Below are 18,579 nucleotides of genomic sequence, written 5' to 3' on the forward strand. Positions count from 1 at the left end.
ATCTGAAAAACTATAGGAATTCCATGAGAAAACAGAGGGGTGTTAGTTTAGGTGCACTAAACAAGAATAATGGTTATAAAACTTAAAAAAATAAATTTAATTCGTTTTTCTTTTAATTTATTAAATTGGGCTGAGTTGGGGAGGGGGAAAGGAGTGTGTGAGAAGGCCAAGAGTGAGAGTGATTGATAGCAAAGGAAAACAGAGAAGAGATTGGGAAATTTCGTGCTCTAGAGGGAGTGAGTGAGGGTTGAAGGAATTGAAGAAGATACCTATAGAGGGGGCCTTGGACAACAAGCACAATTCATTAAATTTCAATTGGAGCGAGGATCAGAGGTAAGGGGAGCTGTTCATGTCTGTTATTCGTATTTTTACTATTCTGGAATGACTTTGTGGCTTGACAGTTGCATTTTATCATTTTCGCGTTGAATTTCGTAAATTCTGGAAAAATTACCAGAACCGCCTGGCGGCTAAGAGTGCTCCACCAGGCGACACAACATTTCATAGTGTTATCTGGATTCTGTGATGAACTGCCTGGCGGCCATGGTGGACCCGCCAGGCGGCGCGCACTGAAACTGCATATTTTGGCCTGTTTTGATGCTTCTGTGATATGGTCGAACCGTGGTAATTATATAATGCTGATGATGCTTTCATTGACGTGATTGAATGTTGATTTAACGGGTGTATGGAAATCCGACTAGTATGTATTGGGTGTATGAATACTATGGTGTAGGTTGATTTCAATTTGGATTGTAGAGGGGGTAGCAATGTGTTATTGAAAATCCCAATTAGAGTGCGTAAAATGATCTTTGGGTGCTACTTAAACCAATGCATGTGGTTAAATCTGCGATGAGAAATTGAATTGGAAATTTGGGGGTAATAGGTTTTTCTGCAGATGCGGGAAATCTGGGATTTTCAGGGTTCTGATGTGCCGCCCGGCGGTCACCTATATGCCGCCAGGCGGTATTAAGTGGCCAGTGGTGATTGGCGTGCTCAGTGGGTTAGGGTGTGCAGTAGAGAATCACAGATTTTAGTGTGGCTGTTGGGGGGGGGGTGATTTTGAATTTAAAAATGGGGGTACTTGTGGTGTGGTGTAAGAGTCACCTAGTGGGATGGGTTAATGCATGAACTAAATTATGCGGACTCAAGATAATCGAATAAATATATTGGCAAAACTATTTTGGTACCATCGTATGCATGTTCAGAATGGTGGTATGCAGTTGTATTTTTTTTATGAAATGTATGATATATTGATATTGGCTAAAGTGTCATATTAAGTGGAAATAGAGCATGTGAATGATTTGGGTGGGAGTATTGCGATAAACTATCTGTTGGGAATGTATGATATGAGAGTAGTATCCTTTTAAAGAAAAGAAGTAATGTTGATAGTGGTATTCGGGTCATAGTACCGCATGTGCAAGTTGGGGACTGATTTGTGTACATTTAACTTCCAATGATCATGATTGAGTGCTTACTTGGATTGAATGCTTGTGAGTTGGATGAGTTGATGATTGGTAGTATTGTAAATATTCGTAGCTAGTGATCTGGATGTGAGATTTAATAGTCGAATGTGCATGAAACTCTGTGCAAGTGTTTAAACCAGTAGGGGAGTGTCCTTACTGGTGTGGCGCCCGGCGGTGGGAGAAGCCCCGCCAGGCGGTAAGTCACACAACAGAGATGATGGTGAGGACAGGCGCCCGGCGGTAGAAAGACACCGCCAGGCGGCCTGGAGCGGGTTTCGCCTAGCGGTCTCGGGAGAGGCGTCAGGCGGGAGTGCAGTGGCAGGGGTCCTTTGCAGATGGATTCGCATGGACTTTTTCTTTCCTTTTCTCAGAAGCTTGGTTAGGGATATGCTGGATTAGTTACGAGCGGGGAGGTTCGTAACGGAGATTGAGATGCGTGATTGATGCGGGCGGGGAGGTCCGTATCTGTTGTACTCTTGTGTGGGGATACGAGCGGGGAGGTTCGTATGTTCCGTGCTCACACTTGAGGCTACTATGAGCGGGGAGGTTCATAGTAGGTGTTCATGCATGTTGGACTAGGAGCGGGCAGGTTCGTAGAGTTGGACTATGGGCGGGGAGGTCCGTAGAGTTGGACCACGAGCGGGCAGGCTCGTGGGAGCATGATAATCCCTAAGGACCAAGGTGGTGCATTGATCTTTCTCATATAGGTTATGAGATTGGGGTATAAGGTTATAAAAAGGTCGGTAAACTAAAAATTGACTAAGTTAGATTGGGTGAGGGTCAATTCTTATTATCTTATTATCTGTATATTTTTTTCTTTCTCAGCCCACCCTTGCTTGTTTGTGTGTTTGTGTTTGGCGATGATCATGTGACTTGTTACGTGGGAGCAGATGTGACTTCAGGTGATCATGCTGATGCTTAGCAACTGAGCGGGGTTATCGATGGGGGATTCACTTTATGCTATGCTTTCCTACCTTTTGTAATAGACATTATGATGTGTTATCCATTATGAACTTGTAATAAAGATGAGACAATACGAATGGATTATAGCGAGACAAGTTTGAAATTTCCCGCGCTTGGGAATTTATTTAAAAGACTGATTTTCTTGAAGTATATTTTATGAAAAATAAATTTTATCTAGTAATATCCATCTGGGGTGTTACATTTGGTATCAGAACATATGATTTTAAAATGATTTATGGGCCTTGGGGAAGTGAGCTTATTGCGATTGTGACATTAGTGTAAATTGACTGAATTGTAAGAGTTGTTGAGATATGTGTTGTTGCATGGTGTGTATTGCTAATGCATTTTCAAAGATAACTTATAATGGTGTATGATACCTATGTACCAGAAACTAGGAAATGGCTGGTGGAAGAGGTAGAAGAATTGGTGCCAATAACTCAACTGATGAAATTGCCCATGCTATTCACCGATTGGTTGACGCTATGCAGCCGCAACAGGTGGTGCTACCACAGCCTACACCGCGACCTGTCAGCATGGACGATTTTATGAGGCACAAACCAGCCAAATTCGATGGCAAGGCTACCCCTGATGACGCAGATGCGTGGATCAGGGAGTGCGAGAAGATATTCCGTGTACTAGGCTGCTCAGATGAACGAAAATTGGCCTATGCCACCTTTCTCTTGGTGAGTGATGCAGAATACTGGTGGGTTGGCATGCAGCAACATATGGGAACTAGGGAGGAGGAAGTGAACTGGGAGAATTTCAAAAGGAGATTTCTGGAAAAGTATTTTCCAGATAGTGCTAGACATGAGAGGGAGGCTGAGTTCTTGACCTTATAGCAGGGCAATATGACTGTACAGGCTTACGTTAACCGATTTGAATATCTGACGCGGTTTTACACACAGAATATCACAGAGGAATGGCGTTGTCGAAAATTTGAGAGGGGTCTACGACATGAATTGCTCAGGGTTCTGGTGCCACTCAGGATCAGAGAATTTCCTCTTTTGGTGGAACAAGCAAAAAGTGTAGAACAATTAGAGATGGGGCCTAGTCGCGTAGCCAGACCACAGAGGAATGTTGCAGAGGCTAGACACCAGAAGACACCTTATAACCGACCTCAGACATCGCCATCAGGGTTGAAGTGTTTCCAGTGTGGGGGAGCACATTTAGAAAGAGATTGCCCCAGACTTACTCGTAATGCAGGGAGTAGTGGAGGATGGCGGAAATGTTATGTGTGTGATCAACCTGGCCACTTTGCGGACAGGTGTCCCAATAAGAAAACGGTCGCAGAGCCACGACCACAATTGCCTTCTACAGAAAGGCCAAGATCAGCAGGGAGAGTGTTTGCGCTGACTAGCGCCGAGGCAAATCGATCAGGTAACCTTATACAAGATACGTGTGTAATGATGGGTCAGAATGTATGGGTGCTTTTTGATTCAGGAGCTTCACATTCTTTTATTTCCAATGCATGTGTGGGGAGGTTGGGATTAGAGGTTCATGACTTGGGGTGCGAGCTAGTAGTCTCGACACCGACATCTGGGCAAGTTACAACAAGTACTAGTTGTGATGGATGCTCGATCGAAGTGGCGGGCCGTAGGTTCAAGGTGAACCTAATCTGCTTGCCGTTGGAGGATTTAGATGTGATATTGGGGATGGACTGGCTGTCCAATCACCATGTGGTAATGGATTGTGGACGGTGCAGATTGATATTCCCAGAAACTGAAGGGGTAAAACTGATTTCATCTCAAGAAGCTATGAAAGAATTGAGAGAGGGAGCTACCTGTTTCATGATGATAGCTCAGTCAGATAAAAAGAGTAGTGAAGAGCAGATCCGTAACATATCTGTGGTGGCTGATTTTGCGGATGTGTTTCCTGACGAAGTTCCTGGATTACCCCCAAGAAGGGATGTGGATTTCACTATCGACCTCATCCCTGGGGCAGGTCCGGTGTCTGTTGCTCCTTATAGAATGGCACCAGCTGAATTAATAGAACTCAAAAAGCAGATAGAAGATCTGTTAGGGAAGAAATTCATCAGGCCAAGTGTATCACCATGGGGAGCCCCAGTACTACTAGTTAAGAAGAAAGACGGGAGTTCCAGACTATGCGTCGACTATCGTCAGTTAAACAAACTTACAATTAAGAACAAGTACCCGTTACCGCGGATAGATGATCTGTTGGATCAGCTGCGAGGGGCTGGGGTGTTCTCAAAGATTGACTTGAGATCTGGGTATCATCAGATTTTGGTCAAGCCTGAGGACGTACAAAAGACGGCATTCCGGTCTCGTTATGGACATTATGAATATGTCGTGATGCCGTTTGGGGTGACAAATGCTCCAGCAGTATTCATGGATTATATGAATCGGATATTCCGACAGTGTCTGGATAAGTTTGTTGTCGTGTTTATCGATGACATCCTCATTTACTGCAGAGATCGGGATGAACACGCTGAGCATCTGAGGGTGGTATTGGAAATACTCAGGGAACATCAATTATATGGGAAATTATCAAAATGTGAGTTCTGGTTGAGCGAGGTCCAATTTCTTGGACATGTAATCTCGGCTCACGGTATCGCAGTCGACCCTGCAAAAATAGAAGCCGTGTTGAAATGGGAACGGCCGCAGACGGTGACAGAGGTAAGGAGTTTTCTGGGATTGGCCGGGTACTACCGGCGATTTATAGAAGGGTTCTCCAAAATGGTAAGTCCTTTAACGCAACTCACGCGAAAGGACAAACCTTTCTCATGGACGAACCAGTGTGAGGCATGTTTTGAAGATATGAAGAAGAGACTGACCACGGCTCCAGTATTGGCTATTCCCGATACAACTCAAGCATTTGAAGTGTACTTCGATGCATCATACCAGGGGTTGGGATGTGTGTTAATGCAAGAGAAAAGGGCGGTAGCGTATGCTTCTCGACAGTTGAAGATCCACGAGAAGAATTATCCCACCCATGATCTGGAACTGGCTGCGGTAGTTTTTGCTCTTAAGACTTGGAGACATTACTTATATGGCTCCCAATTCTGAGTCTTTAGCGATCATAAGAGCTTAAGGTATTTATTTGATCAGAAAGAACTTAATATGAGGCAAAGGAGATGGATGGAGTACCTTAAAGATTACGATTTTGAACTCCTCTACCATCCAGGCAAGGCTAATGTGGTAGCCGATGCCTTGAGCAGGAAACGGGTGCATATGTCTTCACTAATGATGAAGGAATTGGAAATGATAGAGAAATTGCGCGATATGAATTTGGGCTTACAACTGGATTCTGATCATATCCGGTGCAGTATGTTAACAGTTACAAACACCTTCCTTGAGGAGATCCGAGAGGGGCAGGTGCATGATGCTGAATTACAACGGATTGTTGGATGGTTGGGTACAGAGAAAGGAAAGGAATTCAAGATGGGGGCTGATGGCATCTTAAGATTTCGAGATCGGGTTTGTGTGTCAGGGAATTGGAGGATGAGAAGGAGAGTTCTGGATGAGGGGCATAAGAGTCGCCTCAGTATCCATCCGGGTATGACGAAAATGTATAAGGATCTCAAGGAGTCATTCTGGTGGCCTGGGATGAAAACCGATGTGGCGGATTTTGTGGCAGCCTGTTTAGTGTGTCAGAAGGCTAAAATTGAGCACCAAAGGCCAGGAGGTACCCTAGAATCACTTGAGATACCTCAGTGGAAGTGGGATGGTATCTCTATGGATTTTGTGACTCACCTACCTCGATCTGTAAAAGGGCATGATGCCATTTGGGTAATAGTTGATAGACTCACCAAGTGTGCGCACTTTTTACCCATCAATCTGAGGATGTCAATGGATAAACTCGCAGAGTTATATATCCGGGAGATTGTAAGATTACATGGGGTTCCAGCAAGTATAGTGTCAGATCGTGACCCGAGATTTACCTCGCGGTTCTGGCAATGTTTACAGGCAGCGTTGGGAACTCAACTGAGAATGAGTTCTGCATATCATCCTCAAACGGATGGTCAATCAGAAAGAACGATTCAGTCACTAGAAGATTTGCTTCGGGCGTGTGTATTGGATCATTTGGGTGGTTGGAATGAAGTTCTTCCCTTAGTGGAGTTCACATACAACAACAGTTATCACTCAAGCATTGGAATGGCGCCTTACGAGGCATTATATGGCAGAAGATGCAGAACCCCACTATGTTGGTATAAGGATGGAGAGTCAATGACTATTGGGCCGGAGTTGTTACAACAGACGACGGAAAAGGTCAAACTGATTCAGGGCAGGATGCGTGCGACTCAGAGTAGACAGAAGTCGTATGCAGATAAAAGGAGGAGGCCGCTAGAATTCCAGGCGGGGGATCATGTGTTCCTACGAGTCACCCCGACTACAGGCATTGGGAGAGCAATCAAATCCAGAAAGTTAACGCCGAAATTCATAGGGCCATATCAGATTAACAGGAGGATTGGACTGGTAGCCTATGAAATTGCGTTGCCACCACATCTAGCTAACTTACACAATGTGTTTCACGTGTCTCAGTTGCGTAAATACATTGCGGATCCCAACCATGTGTTAGAGACCGATGATGTCCAGTTCAGGGATGATCTGACCCTGGACGTGAGACCGGTAAGCATAGTGGACACTCAGGTCAAGAAGCTGAGAGGGAAGGAGATCCGTACAGTAAAGGTTCTTTGGGATGAGGCAACGCAAGAAGCAACGTGGGAGATGGAGGACCTCATGAAGGAATCATATCCACAATTATTTCCTGGTAAGTGAAATTTTCGAGGACGAAAATTCTTTTGAGTTGAGAGTAATGTGAGATCCAAGAAATTCATGAAAATTAATAATTAATAGAGTATAAGAAATGAGGAGTTGAGACTACCATAAGAGAGTTCTTTGATAAATCCTAGACAAGAAACAACGTGAACCTAAGTGGTTTAGAGCACTTAATTAGGTTGAAGGGACTTGGGTTCAAGTTCCGAGCATGCCATTAGTAGATTTATTTAAGTTTTTGTTTTACTTTGCTACTATATTGGGAATGTGAAAGCATGATTTAAGTTCATACGAATGAGTAAATCGACAAGGAACATGAATTAGTTTGGTGGTTGTGCATGAACTTGGTAGTTGGGAGGTCATGGGTTCGAACCTTGGGTTAAAGGAAAGGGACTTTATCTATATTTTTGTTTTTGCCAGGTGATGGAAAATCTGAAAAACTATAGGAATTCCATGAGAAAACAGAGGGGTGTTAGTTTAGGTGCACTAAACAAGAATAATGGTTATAAAACTTAAAAAAATAAATTTAATTCGTTTTTCTTTTAATTTATTAAATTGGGCTGAGTTGGGGAGGGGGAAAGGAGTGTGTGAGAAGGCCAAGAGTGAGAGTGATTGATAGCAAAGGAAAACAGAGAAGAGATTGGGAAATTTCGTGCTCTAGAGGGAGTGAGTGAGGGTTGAAGGAATTGAAGAAGATACCTATAGAGGGGGCCTTGGACAACAAGCACAATTCATTAAATTTCAATTGGAGCGAGGATCAGAGGTAAGGGGAGCTGTTCATGTCTGTTATTCGTATTTTTACTATTCTGGAATGACTTTGTGGCTTGACAGTTGCATTTTATCATTTTCGCGTTGAATTTCGTAAATTCTGGAAAAATTACCAGAACCGCCTGGCGGCTAAGAGTGCTCCGCCAGGCGACACAACATTTCATAGTGTTATCTGGATTCTGTGATGAACTGCCTGGCGGCCATGGTGGACCCGCCAGGCGGCGCGCACTGGAACTGCATATTTTGGCCTGTTTTGATGCTTCTGTGATATGGTCGAACCGTGGTAATTATATAATGCTGATGATGCTTTCATTGACGTGATTGAATGTTGATTTAACGGGTGTATGGAAATCCGACTAGTATGTATTGGGTGTATGAATACTATGGTGTAGGTTGATTTCAATTTGGATTGTAGAGGGGGTAGCAATGTGTTATTGAAAATCCCAATTAGAGTGCGTAAAATGATCTTTGGGTGCTACTTAAACCAATGCATGTGGTTAAATCTGCGATGAGAAATTGAATTGGAAATTTGGGGGTAATAGGTTTTTCTGCAGATGCAGGAAATCTGGGATTTTCAGGGTTCTGATGTGCCGCCCGGCGGTCACCTATATGCCGCCAGGCGGTATTAAGTGGCCAGTGGTGATTGGCGTGCTCAGTGGGTTAGGGTGTGCAGTAGAGAATCACAGATTTTAGTGTGGCTGTTGGGGGGGTGATTTTGAATTTAAAAATGGGGGTACTTGTGGTGTGGTGTAAGAGTCACCTAGTGGGATGGGTTAATGCATGAACTAAATTATGCGGACTCAAGATAATCGAATAAATATATTGGCAAAACTATTTTGGTACCATCGTATGCATGTTCAGAATGGTGGTATGCAGTTGTATTTTTTTTATGAAATGTATGATATATTGATATTGGCTAAAGTGTCATATTAAGTGGAAATAGAGCATGTGAATGATTTGGGTGGGAGTATTGCGATAAACTATCTGTTGGGAATGTATGATATGAGAGTAGTATCCTTTTAAAGAAAAGAAGTAATGTTGATAGTGGTATTCGGGTCATAGTACCGCATGTGCAAGTTGGGGACTGATTTGTGTACATTTAACTTCCAATGATCATGATTGAGTGCTTACTTGGATTGAATGCTTGTGAGTTGGATGAGTTGATGATTGGTAGTATTGTAAATATTCGTAGCTAGTGATCTGGATGTGAGATTTAATAGTCGAATGTGCATGAAACTCTGTGCAAGTGTTTAAACCAGTAGGGGAGTGTCCTTACTGGTGTGGCGCCCGGCGGTGGGAGAAGCCCCGCCAGGCGGTAAGTCACACAACAGAGATGATGGTGAGGACAGGCGCCCGGCGGTAGAAAGACACCGCCAGGTGGCCTGGAGCGGGTTTCGCCTAGCGGTCTCGGGAGAGGCGTCAGGCGGGAGTGCAGTGGCAGGGGTCCTTTGCAGATGGATTCGCATGGACTTTTTCTTTCCTTTTCTCAGAAGCTTGGTTAGGGATATGCTGGATTAGTTACGAGCGGGGAGGTTCGTAACGGAGATTGAGATGCGTGATTGATGCGGGCGGGGAGGTCCGTATCTGTTGTACTCTTGTGTGGGGATACGAGCGGGGAGGTTCGTATGTTCCGTGCTCACACTTGAGGCTACTATGAGCGGGGAGGTTCATAGTAGGTGTTCATGCATGTTGGACTAGGAGCGGGCAGGTTCGTAGAGTTGGACTATGGGCGGGGAGGTCCGTAGAGTTGGACCACGAGCGGGCAGGCTCGTGGGAGCATGATAATCCCTAAGGACCAAGGTGGTGCATTGATCTTTCTCATATAGGTTATGAGATTGGGGTATAAGGTTATAAAAAGGTCGGTAAACTAAAAATTGACTAAGTTAGATTGGGTGAGGGTCAATTCTTATTATCTTATTATCTGTATATTTTTTTCTTTCTCAGCTCACCCTTGCTTGTTTGTGTGTTTGTGTTTGGCGATGATCACGTGACTTGTTACGTGGGAGCAGATGTGACTTCAGGTGATCATGCTGATGCTTAGCAACTGAGCGGGGTTACCGATGGGGGATTCACTTTATGCTATGCTTTCCTACCTTTTGTAATAGACATTATGATGTGTTATCCATTATGAACTTGTAATAAAGATGAGACAATACGAATGGATTATAGCGAGACAAGTTTGAAATTTCCCGCGCTTGGGAATTTATTTAAAAGACTGATTTTCTTGAAGTATATTTTATGAAAAATAAATTTTATCTAGTAATATTCATCTGGGGTGTTACAATATCCATCTATTTAATATATAAATTTGCTTTACCTATAATCGACGAGACATAGTATAATCGAAAGTATTCGGTGTGAATAAAAAAATTGTTGATTCGGTGCAAGTCAGACGTAAGATCTGTCGGTGGTGATTGAGTGATGGTTGAATTTGTAAACAGTGAAGTAGGTGATTAAATTGTTAACCCCAGAATCTGGCTAAATAATTCGCAAGCAGTTGGTGGCGGGTTCGTGTTGGGATTCACTTTATTTCAATTCGTAACGTAAATACGTGTTTAAATTATGGTTAAAATATTTTAAGTCAAATTTTCGTATTTAAGTACTAATTTTGTTTTTTATTTAAACAGGTTTCAATTTTTGTTAATTTTTTTCAACTTTTTTTTATTTTTTTTTTGATTTTTTTTAATTGTTCACATGTTAACCTAACAACGTGTCACATGTCAAAGTCAATATTCTATATTTAATTAGGTTTTTATATTAGTTATTTTTATTCAATTTAGTCCCAATTTTGTTTAAAACCGACTAATTTTGTCCCTATAAAAAATGTGACAAAATTTAATTTTTATATCAAAGTTATAATGATATGAATTTTAATATATTATATAAAAATATTTAATAAAAATGTAAATTTTAATATAAAAATTAAATTTGGTTTCAATTTAGATAGGGACAAAATTGATTCATGTTATAAAAAATTAGAACTAAATTGAACAAAAATAATAAATATAGGGAATATAGTACATTGACTTTGACACGTGGCACGCTATTAGGTTGAGACGTGGACATTTAAAAAAATTAAAAATATTAAAAACATTTAAAAAAATAAAAAAACCACGTGAAAGTCACTATTCATGACAGTTAAATGATTTAAACGGTGTTATCACAAAAAGATCCAATTGAATAAAATTGACGAAAATTGAGACCTATTTTAAAACAAAAACAAAATTATGACTTATTTGAAAAAACTTGACAAAAATTATGACAAAAAAAGTATTTTAACTTTAAATTATTAACATAAATTGAAGATTTAATTATTGTAGATTTTATTTTCAAAATTTAAAGGGATTTTCGTAGTACAATAAATTATAAATAGGAAACTATAAAGTATTCAAAAAAGGACTAAGATATTTTTATATATATGAACATTTAAAACATATTATCAAATTATAATTTTAAAAGTTACCTATAAATTTATATTAATTCATGACACTATATATACGAGAATTTATGTGATTTAGAGATACAATATTATAATTTTGTGATAATTTATTATTATTGCTTTTTTGTTTTTCATTTTGTAAAAGAGTTAATATGATATCCTGTTTATAATGATTGTCGGTAAATAGTGAAAATAAAATGACATTTTTAATTATTAATAAAAACAAAAGCACACTTTTCTAAGTCAAACAAGTTTTTAAATGCCGCAAGCATCAAATACAGAATATCTCTATTAGAGAGAAACAAATCTCAATAATTACAAAATTCATAACATCGATAACTGGTGAGAAAAGTTGGAAGAGCAACTTGGTTAAATTAGGAGTAGAGGGCATGGATTGAGATTTGTTAGCATTAGGTTAAAGAGAAAAAAAATGATTTTTTAATACTAAATTTTGATGATTTTCTCTTACAATTTTAGATGATATCTTTTAAGTGGTTTTTTATTTTTTTATTTTCAATATTTTTAAATCATTTAGAAAATGACATATATGTTGTAAGAGAAAGCTGTCAAAATTTAGTAGTCAAAATATCATTTAGAATTTTTCTCGATTTTCTCTTCCTTGTGCTGTTTTTAACTCAACCATGATATCTATTTTTTCGTTTTCTCCATTTCTATCATGGGTTTCTATTAATATGAGTCGGTTACACTATTGAAACAATCATACACATAAGTTCTAAGAATCAAAAGGAATATATGAAATCTTATCTCTTTGAAAGACAAAATTTAATTCTCGGATGCGACATTTATATCTCTATTGTGTTGAAATGCCTTTTACATGTACGTTTAACTTTTAAAGTCTATATCTTCATTTAATATTGCACATGCATTGTTGTCCAATGATGTTTTACAATTAGTGACTTCTTATATAGTATCTATGTTTTTAAACGTGATTGTATAGGAGTATGATGATTAGTGTTTTGTAAAATGTAAAAAGAATAATTGATTTTGTATGAAGTGCGCTTCTCAACATTAAAGCTCATTAGGCAATGACAAAAAGAAGAAAACATTTAATTGAGGCTAAAGTTATTCAACGAGAATAAAATGGTTTGCAATGTTCATTTTGTGAGAACTTAGAAAATAATTTTAAAAGAGTGATGGTTTTTATAAAAAGATAATACTACAATATTTTAATAATAAAAAGTTTAAGTTATACAAAGGTTTTAATAACTAAACTTCATTTTTATAAAAATCATCTTTTCTTTAAAAATATTTCCTCTAAGTTCTTTCTACATTCTCTCTTCGTTTTTAACTTCGGTCTTTATTTAATTGAAGATCAAAGATTATAGAATTGTTCTTGGCAAGAAGCTCTACAAAACCAACCGATCATAAAGTTAAATAGAGTAAATTTTTGTTTTTCTCCCTTTTTAGGTATTTTAAGTCTTGAGTCACATGTGAACTCTAGAGCAATGCATATGATTCAAGGTCGCTCTTAGTAAATCTAAGTTGTTCTCTGATCATGATCTTATGCTTAGAACTCTAATAAGAGTTTTGATTGATTGTTTAGGTGATCCTCTGTGTTTTAGAGCTTTAGAGAACAATATAAGAAAAAGGGGTTTCTTTATCTCAAGTGAAGTGAGTTAATTTTATCTATTTCATTGTTTGAATTCCAATATATGGTTGTATGGCAATTTTTGGCATGAATTGAAGTTGGTAGTTGTGAAATGAGATGTTGGAACTCAAATGCAGGTTATATGTGAATAGTAGAAAAGTTATGGTTTTATGCCATTGTGTTGTTGAATTAGAATGTGAAATTGTGAAATTAATGATGTTTATCAAAATGAATGGTTTCAATCGTGATTTTTGGAGTCTTTGTGACTTGGTAGAAGCTTGAGATTGATTTTGTTGTGCTTGGCATGGGTTAAATTGCATGATTTTGTTGTCTATGTTATGTAGACTCGTTGGGTGAGCACCATTTTTGTTGGGCGACAACCAAAAATGAATTTGGCAAAGAGTTAGACGAGTAGACTCTCACTGAGCGAATTCCAAATTTGGTGTTGGTCGAGACTTAGAAGAATTATGACTTATTGAGCGAGGCTGTCTTGCTAGGTGAATTATTCTGAATTTAGTTCCAGTATTAGACTTGCGAGTGAGTGTATGTGCTTGCTGGGCGAGTCTATGAATTCAGATTTGGATTATTTTAGAAGCTAATTCATGTGATGTAGATGAATGATTCAAGGAGATGGTATATGATTATAGTAATATGATATATTTATTTTGGAGTTGAAATGTGTGGTTGTATCATTCCTAAGGAGGAAGGGTAAGACATATGAGTCTAGTGTTATGTATCCTCTAGGGACACTCATTAAAGTATTCATTATACTTTACTAGACTCACAAACTCATGCAGAGGAAGGATTCTAGGCGCCGAAGAGGGAAGGGACTCGTGGATTCCATTTTTTTAGGCTATAAGTGACTAACTTTATCATGAGAGGGGAGAACTAGGTACCACTAAAGAATTTTAACCCTGAAGATCAAATCTATTCAAGGCTCCTGATGCTACAAGAAAAAAGGAAATTCAAAGGATATGAAGATCATGGCTTGGAGCACATTTGAAGGATAATTTTTAGGAAAATTAGTTTATGTTTTTGGACTTTGAGTTTTGTTTTAGAAATTAGTTATGTTTTCATGTTTTTTGGCTTTATGCTTTCTTTTATAAATTAGTTTATGATTTTATGTTTTTTGGGCTCAGGCCTTCTTGTAGGGTTTTCAAGTTTTCTTAAGCTAATGTAGACATTTTTAGTCATATATTGAATTTTATTTCATTAAAGAGAGGATTCTCTTTTGTTCTTGGCTCAGGCCTTCGATTCTTATCAAAGATTAACATCTTTGTGGCGAATCTTCACTTGATTTATCAATCTGCTAGATTGTGGCGTCCTCGATCTCTGTCTTATTTCACATTCTTCTCTGATTTATTCTCATTGTGCCTTTGGAAGATTTTGGAAGATTCAAATTTAGAAATGATTGTACTCTTTTCTAGATAGGATCATATCAAACACCCTAGGAAAATATTACTTGGTAAAGCAAAAATACAATTGAAACAAGATTTAAATATCTCATACCATTCCCAAACGCGAGAAAACTCAAAACTTTATTGATGCACTTTAAAGTAAAGAAAACCCCAAATCTCATCACTTTAAAGTAAAGAAAACCCCAAATCTCATCACTCTACATCTAAAGCAACACCATCATAAAAGATAATCAAAACATAATCTTTCTTAAAATTCCCGAGCTATCTCGCCACTCTACATCTAAGCATCACCATCATCACTTGGAATCACATATGCTCCCGTGTGACAAGTCACATGATCATCGCCAAACACAAACAGAAAGGGTGCGCTTCAATAGGAATAAACATGCATAAATAATAACATAAACACCTCACCCAAAGGAATTTAACTTAACAAGATTCCCATTTCTAAAGACCCTTATACTACGAGGTACATATGCAACCATAGTCTCATAACCCATATGAGATTAGCGCATCCAATCATATCGTGCACACACTCGACCATGGCCTTAAGGATATCTTATGCTTCCACGAACTTGTTGCGTATGGTCCAATCTGTATGAAACTCCCCACTCGTATTCCAACACGCGTGAACACATCCAATTATGAACATCCTTGCTTGTAAAACCTTAAATTATGGGCACGAAACATACAAACCTCCTCGCTCGTATCCCCACACAAAAGTATCACCAATACGAACCTCCCCACCCATATTAATCACGTGTTCAAACTCAATTACGAACCTCTCTGCTCGTAATACCTTTAAGCATATCCTAGGACCAAGGTCATCCCAAATATGCTTGCAAAACACACAAATGTGCACCTGCCACTAGACCATCGCTGACAAGGCCTAACACTGTCAGGCGATGTTGCACTGCAGACCGCCTGACTGTACAACAACGTTGTCGGGCGCCACACCTTCTAGGGCTATCCCTGGTTCACCTATCGCCTGACGGTCCAATCCACACCGCTAGGCGCTACACCAATAGTTTGACAACTTAGGTTTTTTCACCCCAATGCAAGTTTTAACATATCAATCATTCCAAGCACACATCAAGAATACCAAATTACATGTTTATACATTTGAACATGACTCGAAATTACACTATCACACATCTTATACATCAATCATATATATATTCATATGTACTCACCAATTTAAAACCATGCCAACTCTAAGACTCGAGAAAATTAAATAAATAAATAGTACTAGCTCAAGTGGTTGAGAGTACTTGAATATTATGAAACGACTTGGTTCAAGTCTTGTGTATGTTATTGTACTGTTATTTAATTGATTAATTTGTTTTGTGTGGAGGTAAAAAGTATGTGGGCGCATAAATCATCAAGACACATGCAATGGCTTAATGGTCGGACATTGGCTTAGTAAATGTGTGGTGGTGTATTTGAACCTTGGCTAGTGCAAAGTAGTTTATTTTTACGTTTATTATTTTTTTTCTAAGCTAAGGAAACCCTAGGGAAAACCCTAGATGTCTACAGATAAGGTAGAAGGACTGAGAAACCACCATAAAAGGGAATTGAATGAGCATTAACCTCCCCCTAATTAATTTTCGTTTTTGGACCATTAAGTGGGAAATAATTAGCCTAATAAGTTGGAGAAGGAGGAAAGTGGTGTACTAGCAGCAAGGAAATTCGTGTGAATAGTCGGGAGAGAATTTTTGAGTACAAGGATTGGTGTGTGGATAGGTGTTAGAGGCAAAGGGAGAGTCTTGTATCAAGGAAGAAGTTTAGGAACACTCTTGGAACAAGGAAACTAGGTTAGGGGAGCTGCACTGAGTGCTTTAAAATTTGATTATTTATATTGCATAATGTATGGATACGTGTGGGGTTTTGTTTTTGCCAAATTATGCGAGTTCCGTTCGTGTTTCTGGAAATTTCTAGAAACCACCTGACGAGCCTTCAAAGCCGCTAGGCGACTCATGAAGAACTTACCCAGTTTCTGGGTTTCTGCCAAGAACCGCTTGGCAGTGATGAACAATTGCCAGGCGACACGTGTGGAAGTTGGTATATGTTCTCTATTTTGTGGATTATTGGGAATTTTAGGGACCCTTTGGGGTTTCTGTACTTCTGATAAATGCTTTGGTTGTGTTGATTGTATGGAATGACTATGTGGTGAATACAATTGGGTGAATTGTTGAATGAATAAGCATGTGGGTTAAATTTGGGGTCGGGAAGAATTATGGAGTTTGATGCATCTTATAAAATTGTTGTAATTGTTGGGTTGTTTGTTTAAATCAAACTTGTAAGAAGGTTGGAACTACAATTCTATAACTCTCTGGTGAAATTGCCTGATAGGAATGAGTAATTGAGGATTTAGGGTTCGTACAGGTGCAGGAAAACCTGGGAAGTGCCCAAAATTGTATGCACCGCTTGGCGGTACTTGAATTGCTGCTAGGCGACATATCAATGCAGAGGTGCACTCTAATTCTGCTCCGCGTTGGATGTTCTGTGGGGTTATCTAGAATTTTGTGTGAATAATACTGATTATTTGGGCTAAGGGTGTTGGGGATTCAATGTGTGAACCTAGGGATGAGCATGTGATATTTGGAATTTAAAGAGTGTAAAAAGGGATGTTTTACCTTGACTGTGATGTTGTATAATGTCATTTTGGAGGACCTCTTTTTATGTGCAAACTGTGTGTTGGTTGGAAATCAATATGATATGCATTAACTTGGTGAAAATTTGTGGAATGGAGTTTTGGTAAATTGTGTGTGATGGCCTGATGTTAGCTTATGAATTTATGTAAATGTGGTGTTGAAGTGTGATTGAATCCTGCCATTATAATTTTATATATTGGTTTTGGTGTTCTGGAGTGTATGTGGGGTGACATGTGTAACATCCCGGTCGGATATTACTAATTTAAATAATTAAAATAGGGATATAAGTATAAAATCACATTTATTATAATTCCTTTTCCCAAAACGCGGAAAAAATTTAAAACTCTATTTCAACGTGCCAATTATAAAATCCATACGGCGTTCAATTATTACAAAGATTATTTGTTCATAATATTCATTACAAAATAGTTCATGAAGAAAACTAGTAAAAGCTCCCATAGTTGGTCCCCACTCCAACTCTAGGCATCCACACGCTCACCTGCATCAACATCTGCTCCCACATAACAAGTTACATGATCATCACCACACACAGATAGGGTGATCTCAAATACAAGAAGGACAATTACAACATGACTAATTAAAGCATTTCATAACCATAACCTGTGTTAGCCCCAATCCTCAATCCTCCACTTCCAAACTTTCTGTTGGACACATCTTGATTTTATGCCCTTAGATGAGTACACTAATTGATCTTTGTTGCACGAATGTCTACTTGCCCCTCCGACTATAGGCAACCACCTAATAGTCCACATGTGGGAATAAATTGCCACAACCACAATCCGCGACACCAAGTGGAGTTCCCCAAAATGAACCACAGTCCGTAGTTGTCCCCAAACTACCAAACTCAATCAGTTACACTAAAGTAGGCAATCTTCCGGAACATCATCGCACGAGCCACGATCTCGCACATTCCACTGGACTTCCAAAACCACCAGGCTACAACCTTGAGTGGCCACGTGTACCCCAATACAAGTTACACTCCTAACTGGGCCCCAACAAAGCATCACCTCATGACCTCCATCTAAAGCGGTGTAGGAATCCTCCTCGCGATCCAACTCTGCACCCAAAATCTCTTGGCGCACCTCTCGCGTTGCTAGGCGAAACTTGGTTCCAAACCGCCTGGCAGACACCTTATGCCGTTAGGCGTCATACGCTTTCCAAAGCCTCTACCAGATCTTTTCCGCCTGGCGGGATCACATTTTCCGCCAAGCGCCATGCGTTCCAAGCTTCTCTGGTTTTTCCTTATCACCTGGCAACACACCCCAAGCCGCCAGAGAGCACACCTAAAGCCACTAGGCGCCACACCAGTAGCGTCACTGCTACTAGTTTTTGGTACTTTGAAGCAAGTTCCAAAGAACCCCAAACACTATAAATACAATCCATAACATGAAATATGTTTATCCAGTCATAATCACATGACTGGATCATAGTCCAAAAGAGTCTTGAACAACCAAACAATATACAAAAACAAAAAAAATACATAACCATTGCCCCAAAATATCGCACGGACAATA

General features: G+C 39.4%; 1 protein-coding gene across 1 annotated transcript; it reads left to right on the plus strand.

Annotated features, from left to right (window-relative positions):
* The first annotated feature begins 2,821 nt into the window (after positions 1 to 2,821).
* LOC114195007 lies at positions 2,822 to 3,262 on the plus strand. Its single transcript, XM_028085407.1, has one exon. It carries the CDS (start codon positions 2,822 to 2,824, stop codon positions 3,260 to 3,262), a length of 441 nt encoding a protein of 146 aa, XP_027941208.1.
* The last annotated feature ends 15,317 nt before the right edge of the window (positions 3,263 to 18,579 follow it).

Source organism: Vigna unguiculata, chromosome 8 (genome assembly GCF_004118075.2).
Source record: "Vigna unguiculata cultivar IT97K-499-35 chromosome 8, ASM411807v1, whole genome shotgun sequence".
Classification (NCBI taxonomy): domain Eukaryota; kingdom Viridiplantae; phylum Streptophyta; class Magnoliopsida; order Fabales; family Fabaceae; genus Vigna; species Vigna unguiculata.